At 39.9% G+C, this 25,985-nt stretch overlaps 1 protein-coding gene across 5 annotated transcripts in view; it reads left to right on the top strand.

Annotated features, from left to right (window-relative positions):
* DMXL2 (Dmx like 2) overlaps window positions 1–25,985 on the top strand; it is a 128,999-nt gene that overhangs the window by 83,601 nt on the left and 19,413 nt on the right. For 4 of the 5 annotated variants that reach the window (XM_080929994.1, XM_080929993.1, XM_080929992.1 and 1 more), the window contains 12 exons: window positions 1,711–1,821; window positions 4,104–4,273; window positions 6,225–6,322; window positions 6,774–6,939; window positions 8,331–8,595; window positions 9,926–10,983; window positions 11,751–11,942; window positions 13,601–13,677; window positions 15,324–15,451; window positions 17,721–17,969; window positions 21,955–22,133; window positions 25,321–25,451. In XM_080929994.1, coding sequence (XP_080786120.1) covers window positions 1,711–1,821; window positions 4,104–4,273; window positions 6,225–6,322; window positions 6,774–6,939; window positions 8,331–8,595; window positions 9,926–10,983; window positions 11,751–11,942; window positions 13,601–13,677; window positions 15,324–15,451; window positions 17,721–17,969; window positions 21,955–22,133; window positions 25,321–25,451 — 2,824 coding nt within the window. The remainder of the gene's footprint in view (window positions 1–1,710; window positions 1,822–4,103; window positions 4,274–6,224; window positions 6,323–6,773; window positions 6,940–8,330; window positions 8,596–9,925; window positions 10,984–11,750; window positions 11,943–13,600; window positions 13,678–15,323; window positions 15,452–17,720; window positions 17,970–21,954; window positions 22,134–25,320; window positions 25,452–25,985) is intronic. The other variant, XM_080929995.1, reaches the window with a different exon arrangement.

Genomic DNA, 25,985 nt, shown 5'->3' with positions numbered 1-25,985 from the left:
TTGTATCCAGAATCCAGTCTTTTCTTGACAGCTTCATTCCTATCATCTGTGTCTTTCCCATAGAAACCAGCACATTCAGTCTCGCCAGAGTGTGTCTGTTCATTCGTCTTGTTTCTCTTACTTTTTCTCTTTTTAAAGACAGATCTTATCATGTAGTCATTCTTCCTGTTTCATTTTCTTTTCTTTTTAGACAGATCTTATCATATATACCAGGCTGGCCTGAACTTTACTGTGTAGAACACGCTAGCCTCAAGCTCACAGAGAACTGTGTGGTTGTGTGGCTCTCCTCTGTTCACTGGATAAAGTGTGTTCTCCGATATGTTAGACACCGTGCAGTGGCTCACAAGGCTCCACAGTCTGCTCATTTCTACTGTGTGGCTTCTGGTAGCCCGTGGGCATGGAGCATGTTCCTTTCTAAGGGCCTTTATATTTACCCTTCCTGTGCATAGAATGTTCTTACAGTTCTATGTGTGACTCGTTTCCTAACCTAAATTTTCTCAGATTTCATCCTGTTGTAAAGTCCTCCCTGAGTCCATGTTTGGCACCCCCATCTCAGCTCAGCTCCCAGTCCTATTTTATGTCCCCACCTAGCATTGATTTCCATATATTATGTATTAATTACTTCCAGGTCTGCAGTGCCTAGCCTGTCTCCCACACGGTAGATAGAAATCTCCATAAGGATACAACGAAAGTCCATAGGAAACAGAGCTGAAACAGAAGCCTTGCTTTGTTCTGTAAAATACTTTGTTCTTTACAGATAAGGCATCTGTCTGTCCGTTGCTGCCTTAGGATCTGTCAGTGCTTTTGCATTGCTGCTAAGCTTTATTAACTCACATGCTTTCATATCTTTGTCCAACTTTTCACTAAATTGTGGAATCAAGGTAAAGATTCAGGTTGCCCCCTTTAACTTAAAACAAGCCCAGAGAATGAAAGTTCAATTCTTTGGTAGTATTTTTGTCAAGCTAAATAGCCTAGAAAATGTTAGTTTTTTAAATTATTGTAACAGATTATTTGCCTTGAGTGTGTGATTCCTGTCAGTAAAATCTCAGTTTGTGCAGAGAAGTCTGCCAAGAGTTTCAAACTCAATGTCTTATTTCCTTTTCTGTTGCTGTGAAGAGACACTATGACCAAGTTTATTGGGGCTTAGTTTCAGAGGGTGAGTTCATGACCATCATGGTGGGGAGCATGGTAGCAGAGGGACAGACAGGCAGGTATGGTGTTGGAGCAGCTGCTGAGAGCTTGCATCTGGTCCATAGGCAGAGAAAGAACAAGCTGGGAGTGGGGTGGACCACAGTGACACACCTCCCACAATAGTAATCCTTAATCCTTCCCAAGCAGTTCCGCCTGTAGGGGACAAGGCATTCAGATACATGAACTTTAGGAAGCCCTCTCATTCAGTGTGTCCACTTATTTAATACACATTCCATTGGATTTTATGGCTTCTTTCATTTATTATGAGTATGTATAGATACTGATGTACTTGTACTAGTAGGTAACTTTATTTTCCCAAAGTATTTTCTACTTAGGACTTTTAATATTTGTGTTTTATAAGGATAGATGTTTTGTAAAGACAAAAACTTATTTACAAAGGAATATGTTTGCAAATTATTACAGAATTTAATGTTCAGCTTATACCTTTTGAATCTATTTGTGGCTGTTCAATCCTGTTGACTCCATTCTTAACATATTTTTTTTTCTTTACAATTACAGGAAGAGACACCTTAGATGAGTGTGGTTTGAGGTACTTGTTAGCAATGCGCTTGCACACATGCCTGTTAACATCACTGCCTCCTTTATACCGAGTCCAGCTCCTTCACCAAGGTATTCTGTGTACTGTTTGAATCTTTGTACCACTTTGATTGAATGTTGTGCTGCTGGGCGTGGCTTTCTAAGCACCAGGTGGATCATATAGGCACACCTGTCAGTAGCCTGAGGTCTTCATGTTGCATGGTACCCAACTACCATTTTCCTGTGTGTGCTTCAGCTCTGCCCTGCTCTGCATCCTTTATTCAGACAGCTCTGGTATATCTGTAGTGGAAAACGTGATAACTCAGAGCATCTACAGCACAGCTCTGAATTTTCCAGATGCTGTCTCTTTAAGGACCATCTAAGCTTTATTTTTTGTGTTGTCACCATGGTTCCCTCTCTTCCTCCTCTTCTCTTCTCACCACTCCCCACTGCCTTTACACAGGATCTCTCTGTTTGGCCCAGGCTGGACTGGAACTCTTGGTAATTCTCCTGCCTGAGTTTCTAGGTGTCGGACTTAGAGGCGTGTTCCACCAGGCTCCACTTTGTTCTTTTTTACTTAGCATATGTTTTTCATTGCTGTCAAGGAAAGTTTGTATATTGATGTTTTAAAAAGATCTCCCATAATGACCCAGTACATTTGTGTAGGTCTAGCACATTGCCATACCCCTGTTTTGACACGGAGCATCTTCTTACATATAGAAACTATGGGGTTTTTGATTGACGGCCCTGGAAACAGTGCCTTATCTGTAAACATTTAGACTCTCAGTCTGCTGCTCATTTCTTTAGAGTGATGGCTTTTGGAACCCCAAACCCCATATGTTGAGAATGTGGTCTTTAGTATCCCAGGCGTGCTGGACTGGTGCCATTGCTCTTTTACCCCCTAAAATATTCTTTGAAAACAAGGGCTAGTTCTCTATTTAGATTTAATTTTTGGTGTTTCTTAAAATTTCAGTTTAATTTGTGTATGGATGGTCTGTACATAGCTTGTAAGAGCAGCCAGTGTTTTAGCCGGCCATCCATCACTCTCGCCATACAAGATTTATTTTTATTTAATTTTGGAAGTAAAGTCTTACTAAATGCCATGTAGCCTAGGCTGACCCAGAGCTTATGGTAATTCTTGTTCTACTTGCCAAGTGCTAGGATTACAGCCATGCCGCCACGGTTGGCTAAAAATAACATCCTGGTGTGGATTGGAAATATACTTTGTCTACTCAACCCTTTTTTCAAGGCATTTAAAATTTTCTGGCTTCTAAAATTTGAATGATCATTGCAATGAATTATATTATAATGTAACATATAAATACTTATATTTATTTTGCTTTTATATTGTTTTTCTATATATTTTGTCTATGTACTATTCTGATTTCCACATGGTATTTTATTAATTAAACATTTTTGAATAGGTATATACTTGTTAGTTTCCTAGCAGTTGAGTTACTGAGTCAGAGTGTGAAAATCCTTAACTCTTTTTAGTATTAGAAAAATGTCTTTCAGAATAATTACTCACTTACATTATCTGAAGTAGTGTTTGGTGGTGTCAGAACACAGCCTGTTATCACCATCTGATACATTTCATCCTTCCTTCCCCTCCCTCTTTACCTTGCTCCCTTCCTTTCTTCTTTTTTCTCCCTCACCTCTGGTAAGTCTTTTGGTCCTTCTCTCCTTCCCTTCTAAGACGAGAGATGAGCCTCGTGGCTATTGTCTATTCCTTGCATTATATGTGACTAGAAGTACTTGCTTGCTTAAGTGACCTTTGGCTCTCTGGTTAGAGCAAAGGATGCAGCAGGTTTTAAAATTCAGTGCCAAAGATGCTGTCCCAAGTAAATGGCAGTGTGAATAATATGGCTTGTAGGCCAAAGCTTTTGACTTGACCAATGTTTTCTGTTTGTAAGTTTGGTGTATGAGCATGTGAGTAGCTTCGTTCTCAATTATGTTTATTTTCATTGATTCGGTTTCATCCTTAGTCTTTTGTTAGCTTGTTTTAAGTTCTCATGTAGACCAGGATGGGCTCAAACTGAAAGTGACCTTAAACTTGTGATCTTTCCACCTCTACCTCCTGAGTGCTGGGGTTACAGGCTTGCAACACTATACCATATCATTTCCTAATAACTTTACTTTTGTATTTTTAAAAAAAGCTGTTATGCTTGGAAGAAACGTGATTGATTGGAGTGTTCTGTCATTGATCATAAATCAGAAGCTTATAGAATAAAGTCCTGAATGATGGCAGAGTTCCTTTATTCTTTCTTTCTGCTTGAATATGCTTTTTAGAGTGAAGAAATATTTAACTAAGCAAAATATTGTTTTGTTGTTATTGATGTAGTTCCTGAGGTTATTATTACATGCTTCCAATTTAGGAGTGTCTACCTGCCACTTTGCCTGGGCTTTTCATTCTGAAGCTGAGGAAGAACTCATCAATATGATTCCAGCAATTCAAAGAGGGGACCCTCAATGGTCTGAACTAAGAGCTATGGGAATAGGCTGGTGGGTGAGAAATGTTAACACACTTCGAAGATGCATTGAAAAGGTAACTTCCTTTTGGATTCGCTCCCCCCCCTTTCCCTTTTTTTTTCTTCCATGTCACTCTTTCTTAAATCCATGTTTCCTACTTAATTATTGTTACATATAAATATAACCTGCTTAGTCTATATAATGTTGCTCATATGGACTAAATATATTAATATAACCTGCTCATTTTATAATATGTTACTTTATGTATGTGATTTGGGGGCTAACCATCTGGTACTAGATTATCAATTGGGAGGCTCTTTCTTGGAGAGGACTGTTTTTCCTACTCTCAGCATTCCTTAGTTGGCTATGGGTCTTTGTCTAGGCCTGAGGCCTTCTAAAATTCCCCCCATCTGTGTTAGCATGTCTAAGTTGTCCTTCCTGCCCAGGTCTTATTTGGGCAGCCATGTTAGTGAGACTTCATGAGCATGGCTTCTCTAACATTTCATTGATTAGGAGACACAAATCTCACAGCAAACGCACCATTTCTCTGGCTCTTAGAATCGTTCTACCACCTCTTCTGTATTCATCTCCTTCCTTAAGTAAAGCCCCATCCCAGCTTTTTTTTTTCCCCTTCAAATCACTTCTATCTTCTGTTCTCCCCTCTGTTGCTTCCTCGCCTTCTCCTCATGGTTCTTTTATATATGTATATGTGCATGTGCATATGTATATATAAATAAATGATGGGGGCAGGTGTTACATGGCTCAGTCTGGCTCAGTCTGGCTCAGTCTGGCTGGGATTCCTCCTGATCCTCCTACTTCTACTAGCAAACTGATATTTTTAAATTTCCAGAAAATATGTTATAGACAATTAGTTTGTACATCTTTGAGAAACTTTTTCTAGAATAATTTTTAAAAGTGACATTAATTTATTGTGTGTGATTGCATATGTGTGTGTATATGTGGGTGCACATGGAGTCTCAAACTTGACCTTTATAAAGTTTCTATGCAGTATGCTGCCATTTTTTGCTGTGTATATTTGTTTGTTCGTTTGTTTTGAGACAGGGTCCCTCTGTGTAGCTCTGACTGTTCTAGAACTTAGTATGTAGATCAGTCTGGTTTTGTACTCAGACGCTGTCTGCTTCTGTCTCCTGAGTGCTGGCATTAAAGGCATGTGCTGCTATGCCTAGGTAATAGAATATAAGAATTGTTTTAAACATTACAGTTTGAAGCACATTTTATTTGAAAACAAACAAAACTCTAAGGCATGTTCCTGTAGAAGCTTAGAGCAGAGTCAGGATTTGGAAGGCAATGCAGGCTATACAGAGCATGGTTAGGCTAGTTTAGGCTTCATGGTAAGGTCCTGTCTCACAACCATAAGCTAGACATACAGCTGAATGCTTCTGCTAACTCTCAAAAGGCTGAGGCAGGAGGCTTTCCCTAAATCTCTGACCATCCTTTGCTACACAGTGTATTCAAGGCTATCATGGAATACATGTTAGAATCCCTAAATAACAACCATCAAACTCAGATTGTCAGGCTTGGCAGCATGCTTCTTTATCCATGGAGCCACACATTAAAAAATTAAATGTGTTGCATTTTCAAAAGATGATCACATCTCTTCAATCTTTGTGTCATTATTGTATTTTACATTAGTTTATTTTCCTAGGTTTTTATTTTCTCCCATTACAGTGTGAACTTAAGGTATGCATTTAAAGCTCTAGGCTCAGTTACCTCCTTTATACAATGAGGACATACTAGGCCTTCAGAGCGGATAGTAGTCATTAAGATTAATGAAAGGTGCCCAGTCTGGTGCCAGGCATGTAATAAACAGTCAGCAAATACTAGCCGCCGTGCTGGCATCCAAATGCTTTTTTTCCCTAGAAGGATGCTATCTTAAGCTATGGGGGCCACACATTCTCATCTCTGATGTGTGAGTTAAGACAGTACATAACGGAAGCATTAGTTGTCAGAGTAATTGATGGTAGTTCTTTTGTCAAATAGTTTCATGTTCTCTTCCTTCCTCTCAGGTTGCCAAAGCTGCTTTTCAGAGGAACAACGATGCCCTAGATGCTGCTTTATTCTACCTGTCCATGAAGAAGAAAGCGGTCGTGTGGGGTCTGTTCAGGTAACATGCCTCAGCATGTCATATGATTTCATGCAGTGAGACTTGCTTCCGCATTCCTTATTAGAAGAGATGCTAATGGCAGCACCTGCGACTGGAGCTGTTACTCTAGGATTTCCTTGTGTCATGTGCACGGGGGTTTGCCGTGTGTTATAGTGCCTGCACGTGCGTGTGTGTGCCACATGATGCCATGCCCAGAGAGCAGTGAGAACACTGCACCCCTGACACTGGAGTAACTGAGAGTTGAGAGCCACCATGTGGGTGCTGGTGACCAAACTGGGGTTCACTGCAAGGGCAGCCGGTGCTCCTAACCACTGCACTTCCTCCCTAGCTCTGCCTGCTGGTCTTTAGGTTGAGTGTTTGAATGGGTTTCCCCCTCATTCCATGCATTCTGAAAAGAATTAAAATATTTTAAGTGTGATGTAGCCACTGGTGCTTGTGTTGTCACTCCCAGGTCACAGCATGATGAAAAAATGACGACGTTTTTCAGCCACAACTTTAACGAAGATAGATGGCGGAAAGCTGCTTTGAAGAACGCATTTTCTTTACTTGGAAAACAGCGCTTTGAACAGTCTGCTGCTTTTTTCTTGTTAGCTGGTTCATTGAAAGATGCAATCGAGGTATGAATAAGCGGACAAGCAGCTGTACTGTGAGCCTAGCACAGATTGTATTGTCCTCAGAGATTTGCCAGAGCACAGTAACTGCAGAGCTTGCTGAATTTATGGGGGCTACGACTTCAAGCGCAGCACATTATGCATTAAGATATGTATGTGGCAGTTTGTATATTCTGCAGTGTACCTGCCCTAAGTATTGGTAGTGTGTGCGAGGAAGTGAAACACTCCTGGCAGGTGGTTAAAATGCATTACTATTTATGTTTCCTGATGACTCTTTTTCTTTCTTTTTTTTTTAGTTATTACAGTTATGAGCTACCTGGACTCAGACAGAAGTATAAATAGAATTGAGATAATTCTAGTCCTTGGGAGCAGAGGCAGGGAGATAAATGAAAGTTTGAAGCCAGCCTGGGCTACTGAGAGAGAGACCCAGTTTCCAAAAAGAAAGTATAAAAGTTAATGTAATGTAATATAATATAATGGTTACATAGTCCTTGAGTCTGGTTAGTTGGAAGTTAATATAATACAGAATAAAATAAATTATAATACACAAACACACAAACACACACACACATACACAGAGAGGGTGTTTACATAGTTTTTGGGACCAATTACTTTTGGTATATGATTTTTTTTTCTTTTAGCTTACAACTTTTTAGAATAATAAAATTTAAAAACAGCAACAATTTAAAATACCCCCAAAACATGATAGAAGAAATAGAAAAGTCTCATAAAAAAAAAAACCAAACAAACATATTGTAAATTGTAAAATGTACATTTTATACTTCACCATAATTGTAACATTTTTATAGTTACAAAACCTGTAATTTTGAAATTGAGATGTTGGCTTAGAAGACACCCTGAAGAGATGGTCGCTAAAAGATGCTCATATTACAGAAGGGACCTGAGAGTCTCACAATCAGCAGTTATATGTGAATTGTTTCTCCATATATAACAGGAATTGGTTATCTTCTTAGTAAATAGAAGATTCTTTTCAAATAGTACAAGTTTATATAAAAATGCTTGGAAATTAAGAGGGGTCTGTGTATAATTCTAAACAGCTGAAGCCAGTCTGGGCTACTGAGAGACCCTGTCTCCAAAAAAAGTAGTGTTTAACTTAAAAATGAATGCTATTTAAATTGACCCGAGAATGAGATGATGCCGGCACATTTGGTTTATTGCGTATGTCTTCCAGTCTAGAGGCTGCTATATGAGGGTTTGTAATGTGTCTGCTTGCTGTAAAAACTACCAAACAACCATCTAGCTGCATCTCACTGTCTCGGCCTCAGGGTCCCCATCTATACCAGGGGACTAGAAATAGACAGTTTCAAGCCTTCAGTGGCATAATGTATCTCTAACTTAATTTTCACTAAGATAAATATTTATTATTTAAATTTCAGGTGTGTCTTGAAAAAATGGAAGATATTCAGCTAGCCATGGTTATTGCCCGTTTATTTGAATCTGAATTTGAGACTTCATCTACGTACATATCCATCTTAAATCAGAAAATTTTGGGTTGTCAAAAAGATGGCACGGGATTCAATTGCAAAAGATTGCATGCTGACCCTTTTCTGCGTAGTCTTGCCTACTGGGTAATGAAAGATTATACCCGAGCCTTGGATACCTTACTGGAACAGACGCCAAAGGAAGATGATGAGCAACCAGGTAGATTTTTGTGGGTTTCCAAGTATCGTTTAAAGAGTAGACAGAGGCTAGAAGGGAGAGGCTCATGTACCCCCAGCCCTCGCTAATGATCTATTGACAGTTGATGGCTTCTAGGGGAAGGAAAGTTAGTTTTCTTCTAGGCTGTGTGACCTCTGGCAGGTCAGCTGTGCTCCACGAGGCAGCACAAATTAGACTCCATGGGTTATTTAAAAAATAAAAACTAAGGAGAGTAGAGGGTGGGTTTTTCTGGGAGGAGTGGGACTGACTAGTTAGTCTTTTGATTTTCTTAAGTTATTTTGAACTTAAGGTTTTAAATGTTTGTGTTCAGTTTTTTTTTTTTTTTTTTTTTTTTTTTTTTTTTTTTTTTTTTTTTTTTAATGGATGCTTAGATTGCCGCATCTCTAACTATTGGAAATCTTGACAAGTTTCTGAATTCTTTTGGTACTATATCTGGATAATTTCCTTGCTTTCTGGTATGACAGAACAATTCAGGTATTTTCTGGCTCAGACCTGAAAATGACTATTCTTCCAAAGCATTCTGTTTCTGTTGGTGGGAGATAGTGTTGAGGAGACTCAGTCTAGTCCCCATTGCTGCTAGGCTGTGAGAATGAATACAGCTAGGACTTCTCTCTGCCCTAAGAGTGCAAGAGACCATGCCTAATTCTCAGTTCATATATAAAGGAGGCTCTTAGGCTTCATAGTTGTGTCTTACAGTGAGAGCTGTGGGTTTTTATCATATTAACACGGCTACTTACAATTCTATGTGCACAGAATAGTTTCAGAATAAGAATACAAATATCTGTTTCACAACAGAGCAGAGACTGAGAAAACCTAAACCTTTCTATATTATTAACGGTGTAGCTTTACTAAAGATATGTGGCCAGAAACTTTATTTTCAAGTCACTTCATAATTTATTTCTGTGGCTATACTACCAAGTTGAGAAAAATTCATTAGTTTTATAGAGGTTTTCTTTGTGTGTGTGTGTGTGTGTGTGTGTGTGTGGTTCCCATTCATTCCGCTTTTGAAAGGGCACAGTGATAACTTCCACTTAAAATATAAGCAAACAAGCATCTCTCTCCCGCTCCACTTTTAGGCTGGAGTCAGAGTGTGTGCCTCCCTTGTACCGTCTTTAACATCAGATGTCTCCACATCACTTAGCGTTTGTTTCATTTACATATATTTAATGATTATATGGACAAATGCCGGGTTAATATTTATTTATAATAATATTTATGTCCTTTATTTTGAGGAAAAAGTGAATTTATTTTAATTTCAATAGATGTTTAAATTAATATAATAACTTGTGATTTTCATGTTTGTTTTCTGCAGTCATCATCAAATCTTGTAACCCTGTGGTGTTCAGTTTTTACAACTACCTTCGAACACATCCTTTACTTATTCGAAGAAATCTTGCTTCTCCTGAAGGAACTTTGGCAACTTTAGGTCTCAAAACTGAAAAAAACATTGCTGATAAAATTAACCTCATAGAAAGAAAATTATTTTTTACTACTGCTAATGCCCATTTTAAAGTTGGATGCCCTGTCTTAGCCCTTGAAGTACTTTCTAAAATTCCTAAAGTAACCAAAATATCCTCCTTAAATGCAAAAAAGGATCAACTTGAAAGGATGGAGAACGGGCCATCAGAATCAAAACCAGTGAGCAGTAGTGAAGGTGGTTCTGGGGCTGACTGGTCAGCCGTAACTTCCTCCCAATTTGACTGGAGTCAGCCAATTGTTACAGTTGATGAGGAGCCTCTTAGGCTCGACTGGGGTGAAGATCATGATGGTGCCTTAGAAGAGGATGATGGTGCTGGCTTAGTAATGAAGGCTACAGATGCCAAGAAGGCTGGGCAGGACCAGAGGGCCTCAGACCCTAGTGCATTGTTGACTCCTCAGGAAGAGGACAGTGCTGAAGGCGACACTGAGGTCGATGTGATTGCTGAACAGCTGAAGTTCCGAGCTTGTTTGAAGATCCTTATGACCGAGTTAAGAACTTTGGCTACAGGTTATGAGGTAGACGGAGGAAAGCTGAGATTTCAGCTCTATCACTGGCTTGAAAAGGAAATTGCTGCCTTGCATGAGATATGCAACCATGAATCAGTTCTTAAGGAATATTCTAGCAAAGCATACTCTAAAGTAGAGAGTGAACTTCTGGATCAGGAAGAAATGGTGGACAAGCCAGACATTGGTTCCTATGAGCGCCACCAAATAGAAAGACGAAGATTGCAGGCTAAACGGGAGCATGCAGAAAGACGAAAGCTATGGTTGCAGAAAAACCAAGATCTCTTAAGAGTGTTTCTCAGTTACTGTAGCCTTCATGGAGCCCAGGGAGGTGGTCTGGCTTCAGTAAGAATGGAACTCAAATTTTTGCTGCAAGAGTCACAGCAGGTATGGGCATCACTTGTTACTCTTCCAGGTAAAGCTGTAAGCTTTTCTTAAACAAATGAATGTAAACATTTTCAGCTTCCATAGTCCTGGGAGGCAGGTATTTGTTTCCAGTGTGGCTTTCTTAGGAGAAGGCTCTAGTAACTAGAAGTTAGTCTGGCTTGCTATCTGTTGCTTTGATAAACACTGATCAAACCAACTTGGAAGGAAGGTTTATGGGGATTTAGTCTGCTGTCAAGAGAAGCCAGGGTAGGAACTCAAGGCAAGAACTGATGTGGAAGCCGTGGAGGAGTGCTGCTTTCTGGTCTGCTCTTCATGGCTTGCTCAGTCTGCTTTCTTATACCATCTAGCATTACCTGCCCTATGTTGGCCACTGCCCACTGTGAGCCAGGATCTCCCACATCTCTCAACAATGAAGAAGATATACTATAGACTTGTCTACAGGCCATCATGGTTGGCGTGATTCTTTGAGGTTCCCTTTTCCTGGCTTATTATAGTTTGTGTCAAGTTGACAAAGCTGACCAGCCCAGAAGTACACTTTTAAAGTGTTTATAGTGTGGTTGTTACTTCATATCTTCTGTGTCTGGCACAGCATCTTGGACAGATGAGATGCTCAGTAAGTACTTGTAGAATGAGTGAACAAATATAGGAATGTGATGGTTTTAGTCACGTGCTTACCACCTGAATTTTATTGGGTAACCATTGGGGTTTTTTCCTTCCTTCATTCTAACAGTTTTGAAAAAAAAAAAGCAATTCATTGTCATCTACAGGAGACTACGGTGAAGCAGCTCCAGTCCCCACTGCCGCTGCCTACCACATTGCCTCTGCTTTCAGCAAGTATTGCATCAACAAAAACAGTCATAGCTAATCCTGTGTTGTATTTAAATAATCACATCCATGATATACTCTATACTATTGTGCAGATGAAAACACCACCTCATCCCAGTGTTGAAGATGTGAAGGTAATGGGAATTTTGTGATTACTGATATTGTATACACTGGAAGGTAAATTATTCTTGTATATGCTCCAATTTGAGTGTGGAGAAAATACTTGAAATGTTTTTATGTGTTGCCTTTTCACTTCTAATGAGTTCAAGACTGCTCTGAATGCAGTGTAAAAGTATGCATTCTGTTTGTTTGGTTGCTTGTTTTTGAGACAGGGCCTCGCTATGTAACCCTGGCTGTCTTCCAGCTCACATTGCAGAGCAGGTTGGCCTTGAACTCAAGAGATTCACCTCCCTCTGCCTCCCAACACTGGGGAGTAAAGGTGTAAGCCACTATGCCCAGCATTAAATTTAAGACATGTAAATACTTTTTTGTGATAAGATTACTTTTCTGGACAGTATTCTTGCTACTTGAGAGTCATTTAGGTTTTCTACTCCCTCACATGATCTACTAACCTAGAAATATTAACAGCTTTTTGTTTATACGTGTGAAGATGTAACAGCTAGCTCCAGGGAAAGTACTGATGTCACTCCTTTCTTGAGGCTGTGCAGGAGTTTACAGGCAGTCAGAATTGAGTTACTCCCCTCAATTTACCTTCTAGCCGTTCTGTATACACTTGAATCCTAAGAAACCGCACGGAGCTTGGCAGAGCGTGGGGAGCCTCCTCTTCTGCAGACGTGTGCGTGGTGCTGTAGTTCCTGTTACAGCAGCTCATGCACTGTCAGTTCATGCTGCTTTTACCTCTGCCCTTCTTCTGACAAGCACCTTTCATCTTTGTTGAGATACCGGATTGTCTGATCATGTCATCTTATTAGAGATTTCTAACCTGCAGCCTGAATTAATTTATATCAGCATTCTTCTAGAAATTGCTTGAATTATTTGTTAGGTTAGGAAATAGAAAAGATCAAAGCAAGTTGGAAAATGTTCCATTCTTTGGAATTTGGATAAGGCTTTTAAAAGGCATGGAACTATCTCTTCAGTATCTTCAAATTTTACAAAATTTATGAGTCTGAAAGTGTTGATTCGAATGGAATTTAAGATATGTCTTTTAAAAAATATTGTACATTAAAAATTTAAGCTTTATAAGCACATTTTTATGACTCTTCTTTTCCTATGAATACTAACTGAATTATTTGCTTTCTGGAAATGAGCCACTTACTTTACCGAGTGCTGGATTTACTAGACAGCCATTGGTATTGATAATATTGAATCTGGTGGGGCTTTCTAAGACAACTCTTAACCGAAAGCTCTGAAAATTCTGTACTTTGTTGGCTTCAATTTCCCTTTTATATTACTATCTGAGTCGATTGTTGTAGCACAGGACAACCCCTGTCACATTGACACCCGTCTTTGTTCAGGACTGGTAAATGTCAGGCTCTAGCAAGTATATATTTGATAAAGCTGTGTCTGAACCAGTCAGCTTTGTTATTGGGCAGGTCTACAAAGATAAGTGAGTTGTAAAAGTTTAAAGGTAGGTGTGTTCTGTAGGATTCAGTTTTATTTATGACATTGCTAGTTTGCTCCGTGTTTTCTAACCTTTAAGACGTTGCTGTTGTGTACAGATGTTATGCTGTGTAGAGACATTGCTGTTGTGTAGGGATGTTATGTTGTGTAGGAATGTTACGTTGTGCAGAGATGTCAGTACAAACTGTAACTGTGGCTCCTTTGGTTTTAGGTGCACACACTCCATTCACTAGCAGCATCGCTTTCTGCATCAGTTTACCAAGCATTATGTGACAGTCACAGCTACAGGTAAAAATCACCCACATAGCTCTAGTATAGCAAAACATTCAGCTGCTCCAGAATTTTATTAGGATTCTGTTTTTTTAGGAAGTATGAAAATAATTCCCCAGTATAAATGACACATATACTTTAATGGAATAAATAGACAATAAAGAAAGTAATAACTACTTGGTTAGTTTAGTTGCCACCCAGTGACAGGAGAACTATAGGCTGTGTCAAGCAGTAACGTGAGTGACCCCAATTACTGCCTTTTCTTTCCTTGAAAGAATATTTTATTGCACAAAATATTTTACAACAGAGATTTTTCTAGCCCTCCCCCCATCAGAAGTTACTTTTTAAAAATTAGATTAGCTTCTACATGCTTAACTGATTTTCAGTTGAAATTAAAAAAAAAAAAAAACTTGAAAATAGTTAAATATGCTTACCATTTAGCGTATACTTTTATGTGTAGAAGTCCATCAGTGCTGCCGTGCAGTACCGAGAGCAGTTGTAGGTCATTTTACTTGGTGTGCAGACATGTTCCACCCCCTCCACCCACTACTATAAACTCCCAGACCTGAGCCTTTTGAGATAGCAAATTGGCCATCTGCTTGGAACTCAGGCCATCGCTCAGGCAGGCCCTGAACTTGCCATCCTCCTGCCTCAGCTTCCTGAGTAGCAGGGATTACAGATGTGTACTACTGCACTAGCTAACTGACATTAATTAAAAATAATGCCTTGGGTTTTTGTAAACATCAAATTGCCTGCACCTGTTTACTTTGCGTTGTAATATCTAGGACAGTGTAAGTTATGAGAAATGGGATCACTTGAAAGGATGACCTAGATTGAAATGAAGTTCATTAATAAGTGAAAACATTTAATAGAAGTATATCTACATGAATATATGTCTAGACCTTTTAAACAAAGTTAGCTGCCTTTCATGGGAACATGTGATATTAAAGTTAAACAGTTGCTCTCTAAAAATGGCCCGCACTCTGACTTTATCCTAATTAACCCAACTAAAATGCCTCCAAAGATTTGAAATTATGAGTAAGGAAGAAAAGTGATTTAGTTGACACCGTTGTCAGTGGCTGTTGTTTCCTGTCACCACTGCTGGTTAAAATGGCACCGAATGAGATGTTGCCTTCAAGTGGGTGCTTTAGGCTCAGCCTGCACTTCCTGTCCGCAGCCAGCTCTGCCCTCTGCCTGTCTGTTTCCTCCATCTCACCAGCTTGTTAGAGGAGGCAGCAGTTCTGAAGGACAGTGCTATTAGATTCGGATATTCCTCAGATGGAATTCCCTAGTTTCTAGCCCACAGTCTGAATGTACAGCTGCAGAGGTAAGAACTGCCATTAACTGGGGCCCAGACCAGTTTTGTCTTCTGCTAACACTAACCTCCAATTTTAGAAAGTGAGCTCAGATAGAAAGTTTTAAGATATTAAACTTCTGAAAAACAATCATCCACTCAGAGTAGTGAAAACTGATATTTTGTTTTAAAAGGCTATCAGTTAACATTTGTAACTAATTTTAAGATCATACTAAAATAAGTTCTCATTACAAAAGTGAACTCAGTAATAAAAACTTATAATTTTTTGTAATAATCTAAAATAGTCTTATGGAAAATATAATGTTCACTACCTCTGCCCAGATGGTAACTGAACCTGTTTGTTTAACAGTCAAACGGAAGGAAATCAATTCACAGGAATAGCGTATCAGGGGCTTCTTCTAAGTGATCGACGACGACTCAGGACAGAAAGCATTGAGGAGCATGCCACACCAAACTCAGCTCCTGCTCAGTGGCCTGGTGAGAAATTCAGTGGCATTGTGTTGTGATGGGGGTGGTCTTTCTCTTTCAGATCCTTTGTACTTAAAAAACAAACTACATGCACTTATTGTGTGTGTGTGGTGGGGTGCAGGCCTCATAAGCCTTGGCAGACATGGAAGTCAGAGACAAACTCTGGGTAGTCAGTTATTTCTTTCTACCTTATGGGTCTGTGGGTCTTGGGGACCAAAATTAGGTTGCCAGGTTTGCAATAAGCACCTTTTCCCACTACAGCATTTCACTAGCCCTGGAATTTTAAAAAAGGTGTGTGTTGTGTGTGAGTGTGTGTATAAAAGAGTGTAGAAGATAACCTTGGGTGTTGGTCTTGGTCATTGCCTTCTTTGAGGCAGGATCTCTTGCTCATTGCTGTTTGTCTCAGGCTACCACAAAACCTTTGAGGTATTTTCTGTGCCCTGCTCTCACTTTGTTGGAGAGCAACCAGGGTTGTAGATTGTTTTCAGTCCTGGCTCCATGTAGGTTCTCTGGTTTCACTCTCACACTGTCTCTGCCTGCAACTTGCAGATTTGGATGTGAGCTCTCGGCTACTGCTGCAGTGCCTGTTTGCTCCCTGCTGTGTTGTTTATGGAGTGACCCTCTGGGCTGTAAGCAAGCCCCCAGTTAATGGCTTTTTAATAAGCTGCCTTGGCCACAGTGTCTGTTCACTGCAGTACACCGGTAACGAAGATACATGTCTTACTTTTTCAGATAAGGTCTTACTGTACAGCTCTAGCTGGCTTTGAACTCTCGGTGATCCTCCCACTTTTGGGATTGCTGGAATGCACCACCACACCTGGCCTCTTTGTGTACTTTCTATGTGTGTGTATATCTAAGGGTATTTTTAAAAATCAAATGTTTGGTATAGTTGTAGGCAAATATTCTTTTCTATTTAAAGAATTGTGGTTTTTGCATAAGAACAGCTGTTAGCCGTAAGCAGAGTGGTTGCCAATTTAACATCTGTGCGCTGACAACATATTGTCTTCTAGCTGAGACCCTTTAAATTTCAGTCATCACATTGATGCCTCTTTATGACCCATGACATTTAGCTGTGATAATCCCATTCGTCTCCTTGAACGGTAACTGAAGTTTCTTCTTTTGTCCATGCCTCTTTTCTTTCCTTCCTTTGTCTTCCCCTCCCTCTCTCCCTCTCTTCCATTTTTCTTTGTTCCTTTGTTTTATTTGAGGGTTTTGAAATAGTCTTGCTAGTCCTCCTGATGGCTGGACTACACACACGGCGGGCCGTCTGTGTCTGGCTCTGCTCTTTTGCTGTTTTTCCCAACTGCGACACTTTTGAAGATTATGTACTTGCTGGTCAGTTTGAAAGAACTCTCCACAGTTTGGGCCTTTCTAATTTTTTTTTCTTAATGTTAGATTCAGGTTATATATTTTTGACAGAAATCATGAAATGTTCCCTTCTCATTGTACAGTATCTAGATGTACCCGCTGCTGTCTGTTGTGAGTTACTCATGTGATTGCTTGGCAAGGTGTTTGTTACTTTTCCTTTATAAAGTCACTACTTTGCTTTCTTCATAATGAATTCATTAGTAACATTTAAAGTCACAAAACACTCATTTTTAGCAACAGTGCTGATTTCCGTCTGAGGCAGATAAGATTGTGAGCGACTATATGAGGACTTTCTAATTCTGTTCTCTGTCACCATTGTCTTAGTGAGGCTTCTATTGCAGTGGAGGGACACTGTGACCATGGCAACTCTTACAAAGGAAACCACTTAGTTGGGGCTGGCTTACAGTTTAAAGGTTTAGTTCATTAGTGGTAGGAAGCATTGCAGAACGCAGGTAGACATGGTGCTGGGGAGGTAGCTCAGAGGTCTACATCCAGATTGGCAGGCGGTAGGAGGAGAGAGCAACCCTGACAGCGCCTGCCCTGGGCTTCTGAAACCCTAAGCACCACTCCCAGTGACAGGCTTCCTGTAACAAGGAACAACACCTCCTAATAGTGCACTTCCTATGGGGCCATTTCATTCAAATGACCACAACTGTGAAGTAGGAGTGCTACTGGAAGAGCTTTCCCTTCTCTCCTTTAGTTTGTGACTGACCTGCTTTAGTGGTGGAGGTGGCTCTAACTTCATACTATAGATTTTACCCCATTCCCCTAATTATTTGATATCTACATCATGAAAATGTTATTGCATAGGAAATAGGTTACTTAGTTTAGTTAACTGTAGATATATGTGCTTCTTTTCCTTTTGTACTTTATACCAATGATTTGTGGTTGATATTTTATGCTGTTACAGGTGTGAGCTCGCTCATTAATCTCTTGAGTTCTGCCCAAGATGAAGACCAGCCAAAATTGAACGTTCTATTGTGTGAAGCTGTTGTTGCTGTTTACTTAAGTTTACTGATACATGCTCTTGCCACAAATTCCTCCAATGAATTGTTTCGACTTGCAGCCCACCCGTTAAATAATCGGATGTGGGCTGCTGTTTTTGGAGGGGGTGTGAAACTTGTCGTGAAGCCTCGGAGACAATCAGAAAATATTGCAGGTAAGGTGATTCTGATACAAATACTGTGGATAAATGTAAGTAACTTCCAATGTTAAGATAATATTTTTAATGCTGTAGCTATTACCTTAAGAATATAATAATTCTTTTTAGGATAATAAATAGCTAAACACATTGGAGTAAAACTAGAATTTTTATACTTTTTATAGATGTAGTATTTTTGAGATTGACAAATCAGGACATGTTTGAAAAGAATAAAATAAGAAATAGCAGAAAAGGTAACAGTATGGGAGGGGTATTGTAGATAAAATGAAGTCATTAAAGATTTGAGAAAGTCACAGTAGTTGGTCTCAAATTAAGCTTATTCAGTAAATGATAGTGTGAGTGTGTGTGTGTGTGTGAGTGTGTGTGAGTGTGTGTGTGAGTGTGTGTATGAGTGTGTGTGTGTGAGTGTGTGTGTGAGTGTGTGTATGAGTGTGTGTATGAATATGTGTATGAATGTGTATGAGTGTGTGTGGGTGTGTGTGTGAGTGTGTGCATGAGTGTGTATGAGTGCGTGGGGTGTGTGTATGAGTGTGTGTGTATGAGTGTGTGTGGGTGTGTGTATGAGTCTGTGAGTGTGTGTGTGTGTGTGTGTGTGTGTGTGTGTGTGTGAGTGTATGTGTGTGTGTGTATCTTATTATGGGCAAGAATATATTTTTCATGCCAAGTTTTAAGCTTGTGGGATAAGGGAAAGAAAGGTTTTTGTTTTTCCTTTTTAAAACACAGAAAGACCCTTAACTGATTTGCAGAGAGGATTGATCATATTCAGAGAAGGGGTAAGTGATGCAAAGCGTGTAGAGGACACATGTCTACCTCTGTCAGTGCCCATGGTTGAGGTACACTCAGGTCCTGGGTAAGGCACAGTGAGGTGACCTCACCAACTCCAGCCTCTGCTCTCCTTTAGCCTGACCTAATTAGAGTACATTTTAAATTTTAAAGTTTTTCTCCCAAATCACATTTTTTGTTTGTTTGTGGTAATCTTAAAATGTTTTCTTCAGTGCTCAGGATCAAACCTCATGCTTTGTGCACGTGAGGCAAATGTTCTCCAGCTGAGCTGCATCCCTCCCTCCCTCATTCAGTCACCTGTGTGCAGAACTTGGAGAACGCATGTTCACTCATTCCCTAAATCTGCCAGGCAGTGTCCTGGGCTTTGGTGGTGTGGGAAGAACAAGACAAACAAGAAAGAGAGGAGTGGGGATGGGGATGGGCCGGTGTAGTGAGGCTGCTGAGAAGATCTGTGCTTCTGATGCTGGCATCTTCAGCAGATCTCTAGGAAGGTCTGTGATCCACCATGTAGACTGATGTTAAGGTGATACAGGATTGGACAGTGGAGAGGTCGGTGGAGAAAAGGTAGGAAAGCAGAAGAGGAACAGGGATTGGGAAGAAATCAAGATGGACCTGGGGAAAGCAGACCTGGATCCTGGTGGCCATATTGACATTAGGCAGAATTGAATATTTTTAAGGGATTTTATAGGTCTTTTATCTCTTATAGAAGGGAAGTTTGTATTTTTTGTCCATTTTATGTAGTTTTATGATATGGAGTATTTGTGGATTGAAATTGTAATGTGTAAACCTGTATGAAAAGCTATCAGGCCTTAGAGTCATGTTTGTGCCTGGCGGTGGGGTAAAGAAACACGCCGGGGGCAGACGCAGCAGGGTGGGTGGAGTGAGCCACCTGGGAAGGGAATCTCGTGGAGTGTGGCTCGTGGATCGAGTGACAGAGTCCTGCGTGTTCAGCTCTGGACTAGAGAGGCGGCCTCGGAGTGAGACCCCAGGATAAGATAAGCCTTCCATTTTAATATTTACTGCAACACCACAGAGGTCCATAGTTGGAGCACTCTCGGCAGATGGAAGGAATAATCAGCAAAGGGAAGACTGAATTTCTTTTCTAAGAAGCCACCAATGTTATCACAAATAGGAGGAGTGGTGTTCAAGATGAGGTTAGAGGAGACAAGGGGACAATGGGGACAAGGCCATTTTGAGTTTTGTGGATCAAAACAGATTTCAGCTATTGCTCTAAGGAAGAGAAAATGATGGAGGGTTTTAAGTAATGAATGTCTTAGGTTTTCTAAAGAGCCATTCTAGCTATGTTGTGGTGAATCTACTATGCCATAGAATAAAAGTAGAGGTACTGGGAAGGATGTTTTTTATAAGATAATGGTAGGTTACCATCAAGCATAAGTGGATAAATAACCCATGTTTAATGCAAGCAGCCCCTAATTAAACTCACTGGGTTGCACAATACACATAAACAAAAGCCATGAAGCCAGGTGTGGTGAATCATGCCTTTAATCTCAGCACTTGGGAATCAGAGGCAGGCAAATATATGCTTCCAAGGCCAGTTTGGTCTAATCAGTGAGCTCCAAGTCAGCCAGGGCTAGATAATAAGACTGTCTCAAACAAAGTAAGACATGAAAGCAGAAGAGAGTCTGCTCAGAAAGAGGAAGAGCATCATCAGAGTTGGAGGGGACAAGGATGAGAATAGAGGGTGAATTTATCACTGTACATTGTATCCATGTCTGAAAATGTCATAGTGAAACCCACTGGTATAATCTAATACACGTTTCTAAATGAAGAAGTAGATGAATAGTGTGATGTTTACACCCATCACCCCCAAACAGAACGAAGTTCTAATACCAGCTGTAATGCACATGAACCTTGGAACTGTTAGGCCAAAAACCTAGGCCTACAGTGTATATGTTATTAACTGCGTCTGTGACATGTCTAGAACAGACAGATCCACAGAAACAGAGGGTCCACTGTAATGACAATGCCTTTGAACTGGGTCGAGGTGGTTATGGCACATCATTATAAATGCAGTAAACACCATTGAGTTTTACATCACAAATTTTGACTTAATTTTAAAAGATTTAAAAAATAAGCAGCTGAAAGTTGGTCATACTCTGGATGTGCTTTGAGAACATTGATGTTGGGTTTGTCCTGTTTGTGGCTCTTTCATATTCAACTAGTTTTTAAATTTCTTTATGTATCTCTTTATGTATAATCCTTCCTCTGGTTTTTACCATTCACCATACTAGCTCATACCTTTCTCATGCCACCTTCTACCTCCCTCTTAATGGACTAAACAAAGGATTCCTCATGTGGGGCTAGCTTAAGATGCTTTAATTAGAATCGCTCAGCTTCAGGTCCAGAGACTGGTCCTGGTCTGACTCTGCAGTTGTCTTTTTACTACTTCCATGATGGCTCTTGGCTAGGACAAGTGCTTTACCCCTCACACAGACTCCTTTGGCCATTTGTTCTGGTTGCCTTTTCCCTTTCCTGTTGTGCTTCTGCCATTTTAAAAGACATTCTGTACACCCTGTGTTGTGCACAGACTCAGGGGGTTTTGTTTTGTTTTGTTTGTCTGAGTTGGTGTCTCACTGTATAGCTCTTGCTGTCCTGGAACTCACTGAATACCAGGCTGGTCCCGAACTCAGATCTACCTGCCTCTGAGTGCTGGCTTCAAACTGCCTCTGCTCCCAGATGCTGGAACTAAAGGTGTTTTTCACTGCACCCAGCTCTTGAACCATAGTCTGAAACACTCACTCTCTCTTGTAAATACAGAGTATACCATGTCTTTAGTGTATCTTTAGGTGTGTGTGTGTGTGTGTGTATGTGTGTGTTTGTATGTGTGTGTACACTTGCACAGGTGTCCTTAGAATCTGTTAGTGGATGTCATATTCCCCAAGAGCTGGACTTTGTGATCTGCCTGAAATTGGTTCTGGGAATCAAATTTGTTGTTTCTGTGGTAACTGCTCTTAACTGCTAAGCCATCCCCAGCTCTTCTTAGCATTATAGGAATTACTTTAACCCATAGTGTGGTTAGGAAGTAACCTCATGGGATAATGTTCACCTGCTTCTTTGCCATGTCTCTTTGCTGTGGAATATTGATTGATACACAGTAACCAGGAACGTTTAGAACAGAGAGGAGGATTGTAAGAAGGTGAGGTGTGTGAACTAATGCTGCCCTTTAAATCTCATTCAGCACCTCCTGTTGCTTCTGAAGACATAGATAAACATCGAAGGAGATTTAACATGAGAATGCTGGTACCTGGAAGGCCTGTAAAAGATGCTACCCCACCCCCAGTGCCTGCAGAAAGACCATCTTACAAAGAAAAATTTATTCCTCCAGAACTTAGTATGTGGGATTACTTTGTTGCAAAGGTAAGGCTTAAATGTGACTGTTTTATTGACTTTTGTATGTGTTATATCCTTGGATTCAGTCACCTCATTTTAGACATTTAATCTTTCAAATCCAGAAACTGAATACACCTAGGAAATTTAGTGATTATCAAATGATAATAGATGAGAGAAATTAAGATTCTCTGGAACTTAGGTATAAACCAGGAATCAGCTTATTAACATATCATCATCCTCATCATTTTGAAGTGATGGTGATTCTTGTATTCTGTAGCCTTCTCCTGTTGATGGTCATCAGTTATCTTGGTCAGCAAGGATTTAGAAGAGGATTAATCTGGCTGTGGTGAGGTGCCATGATATCTGTTACCGCATAGCAGAGACAGTTTGTCTGAGGATCAGCATACTTATGGTGATTCCGAGCCTGAGGCCCTTTCTCATACTGTATAGGTGCATGCTATACATACTGTATAGGTGCATGCAAATATGACATCGCTCTCCTACACCGTGCAGGAGAGTCCATTGCGGGGCTGTTGTATTTCCTCTTTCATGTGAGCTAACATTGCAGCACATGCTGTATATAAGACCTCATATCTTAGTGTTCTTGTTTGCTTGTTTGTTTGTTTTTTTTTTTTTTGAGACGGTCTCACCATGTAGCCTTGGATGTCTTGGAAATCATATGTAGACCAGGCTGGCCTTGAATTCAGATCTGCCTGCTTCTGCCTTCTGAAGCATAGGATCAAGGGCACACATCACCACACTCCATTTCTCTTAGCATTATGGAAGCACTAAACATACTCTTTTTTGTAGACTATGCTGTTCTTTGAAATGGTTTTTGAAGATTGATATGTAAAAATTTTGGTTATTTAGTGATCTGCAAAGTATATCACAGAATGGTGATGCCAGCATCACATAGGAATTTGTGAGGAATGCAGTCTCTGGAGTCCCATCTTTCTAATTAAAGATTTCTCTTTGATATTTGACATTAATGTAAATGATGACAACATAAAGATTTGTAAATGGTAATTTGCCAACTTATTTTTATCTTAAAATGTTTCTCATTACTAATATAAAGTCAAAAATTTTAAAAATGCAGAAATACATTAGGAAAAAAATAAACCAGGAAAAGTGGCACACTCAGAAAGTAGGGGCAGGAAAGTTATAAATTTGAGATCAGGTTGTTTTAAGAACACTGAGATTATTATTTATAATATGTATAGGATTGTTACAGGTAGTTTTATGTTTTTCTTTTAAAATTAACACTGTAAGGCAAACAATCACCATAACTTTAAAAACATAAAAGCTAGCTGGTGTGGTAGCACTCACCTTTACTACCAGCACTCCAGAGGCAGGGCAGGCAGATGCCTGTGAGTTTGAGGCCTGTCAGGGATGCATAGTGAGACCAGTTCTCAAAACCAAAACATACAGTTAACATTAAAAAGTTTCTGTTACAGAAAACTTCAAACATATACAAAAGAAAAATAATTTCTAAATCCTTCTCTACCATCTAGTTTCAAAAATGTCAACTCAATAGACGATTTCATTTTACCTTTATTTACTGTTGAGGGGTTGAAGCAAATGTAGACCTCATGAGATTTTATTCCTAAGCAATTAGTGGTTTTGGAGGCAGGGTCTTGCTGTAGCCTTGCGTAGGCTTTGCCCTTGCCTCAGCACTCCTGCCCTCCCTCATAAATGCTCATTTGTCTACTCACATGTCACACGCACGTGCCCTCACTAAATAAATACATGAAAACATTTAAAGTATTGTAATGCTAGATTTGGTGGCACACAGCTGTAATCCCAGTACTGGTTCTAGTGATGTGGGCGCAGGGGGATACCAGCTTGAGGTTGGTCCATGCTGTCCTTAAAATCAAACAACAAAAGAACAGATGTTATAAAGGTCATAGGATATGGCAATTGGGCACTTTAGTGATACTTATCTAAGGGTTGACAATAGTGTTTCATTCTTTTATAAGTACCAGGTATAGGGAGGAAAGGAAGTCCTGGACTGATGCCTGGATAAAGGTGTGATGGAGAAATAGGAGAGAGAGGAGTCAGAGAGAAGTGATGGTATCAGAGCCCTTCAAACAGAGGGATAACTCTATCCTTCCAGGAGCAGGCACACTTTAATAGAGTGGCTTCTCATCATAAGACCTATGTAGAAAACCAGGACACAGAACAGAGACATTTTACAATGTCTGCATTAAAGTTCATTAGAATGTTTTGGTAAGCTCACAGGAGAGCCTATTCTTTTTGGGCTCTCTCTCTCTCTCTCTCTCTCTCTCTCTCTCTCTCTCTCTCTCTCTCTCTCTCTCTCTCTCTCTCTCTCTCACACACACACACACACACACACACACATACCTCCCCCTCTCTCTTTCCCAACTAGATCATACACATTTCACTTGCAGACATTTAATAGTCACTGGAGTGGCTGCAGTCACAGTATGAAACATCAATCAGATGATTTTTAATCTAAAGCCCTGGAGCTTGGTCACCTCTTCTGTCCTCAGAGACACTGATTTGGAGTCCCTTCATGGTTACCACATTCTATTAGAAATTTTGGAGTGTCCCACTTATTTTGAGTGAGCAACTGCACATTATGGAGTAAAGTTTATCAGGGTACCTTCTCGGGCTTCTTAGTGTTGTTTATAAACAGACTCGAGGAAGGCGGAGGACAATTTTGGAGCTTATAGATGACAAACTCCAGAACAGACACGCTCTAATAGCTCTTGCTCGCTGCCTGTATGTGGGAGAGAGAGAAGCATACTGAGGCGAGCATGGGGGTCAGCCGTGTGGCTGCTTGTCTGCCACAGGGAGGCAGGAGCTTTAGAGAGACTTAGGAAGCTCAGAATATAAAAGGCGTCCTCGGGCTCTGGCCTGCATATAGAGGAGAGACACAGGAGAAGACAAGACGGGAAAGTCTAACTCTTTCCTCTTCCTTAGGTGTTAATTCTTGGTCTGTAGAATAGAGGAGCAGGCTTCAGCTTCCTTTACACAGTTCTTGTACTGACTCTGAGACAGCTTCCCTAATCCTGACTTCGGTAAATCTAGAACCTGCTCGGATTGACACAATTTACTATATTACATTTTAAATCAGAATAAAACTGTTTAAATAATTTAGTAATGTTTAAAATATGATTTAAATATGTATAAAGTCTGTATTTAATATATTATCAAATTACATATTTACCAATGACTTTGTCTTCTGTTGCAGCCATTTCTTCCTTTGTCTGATAGTGGCGTCATATATGATTCTGATGAAAGTGTTCACAGTGATGATGAAGAAGATGATGCCTTTTTTTCAGACACACAAATACAGGAGCATCAGGATCCTAATTCTTATAGGTAAATAAGCCCCATCCTCTTCTGACCTTTTATAGAAAAATACCATAGTATTAGTTAGAACTTTATGTGGTTGGATGAGGTAACTCACACCTTTAATTACAGCAGAGGCAGGCAGGGAATGTTCAGTGCATTGTAGGCCAGCTTAGTCTACAAGACAAAGAAACAAACAAAAACTGAAAATAGAGACAGTTTCACTGTGTATTCCTGGCTAGCCTAGAACTTGCGGTGTATATCAACTCCTACCTTTGCCTCCCAAGTGCTGATGTTAAAGTATTGGTCACCAGGTTGGCTCTCACGGTTGTTTGTTTGTTTTCATATTACCATAAATCTATATAAAACATGATATATTTTCAAGTTAGGAATTTTTTACCTTTCAGGTAAGTTTCTAGAATAACTTCCATAAAAATTATTATAAAACTAATAGTTTATTGGAGAAAAAAATTGTAGCTTATGCTTTTGGAACTTAACACATCAATAAATGATGCTCTATTTAGATTCTGTGTGACAGTATGAGAAATTTTTTCTACTAGACAA

Source organism: Micromys minutus (assembly GCF_963924665.1).
Source record: "Micromys minutus genome assembly, chromosome: 16".
NCBI lineage: Eukaryota > Metazoa > Chordata > Mammalia > Rodentia > Muridae > Micromys > Micromys minutus.
The sequence above is the reverse complement of the archived record's forward strand: the minus strand, read 5'-3'. Positions and strand labels throughout refer to the sequence as shown.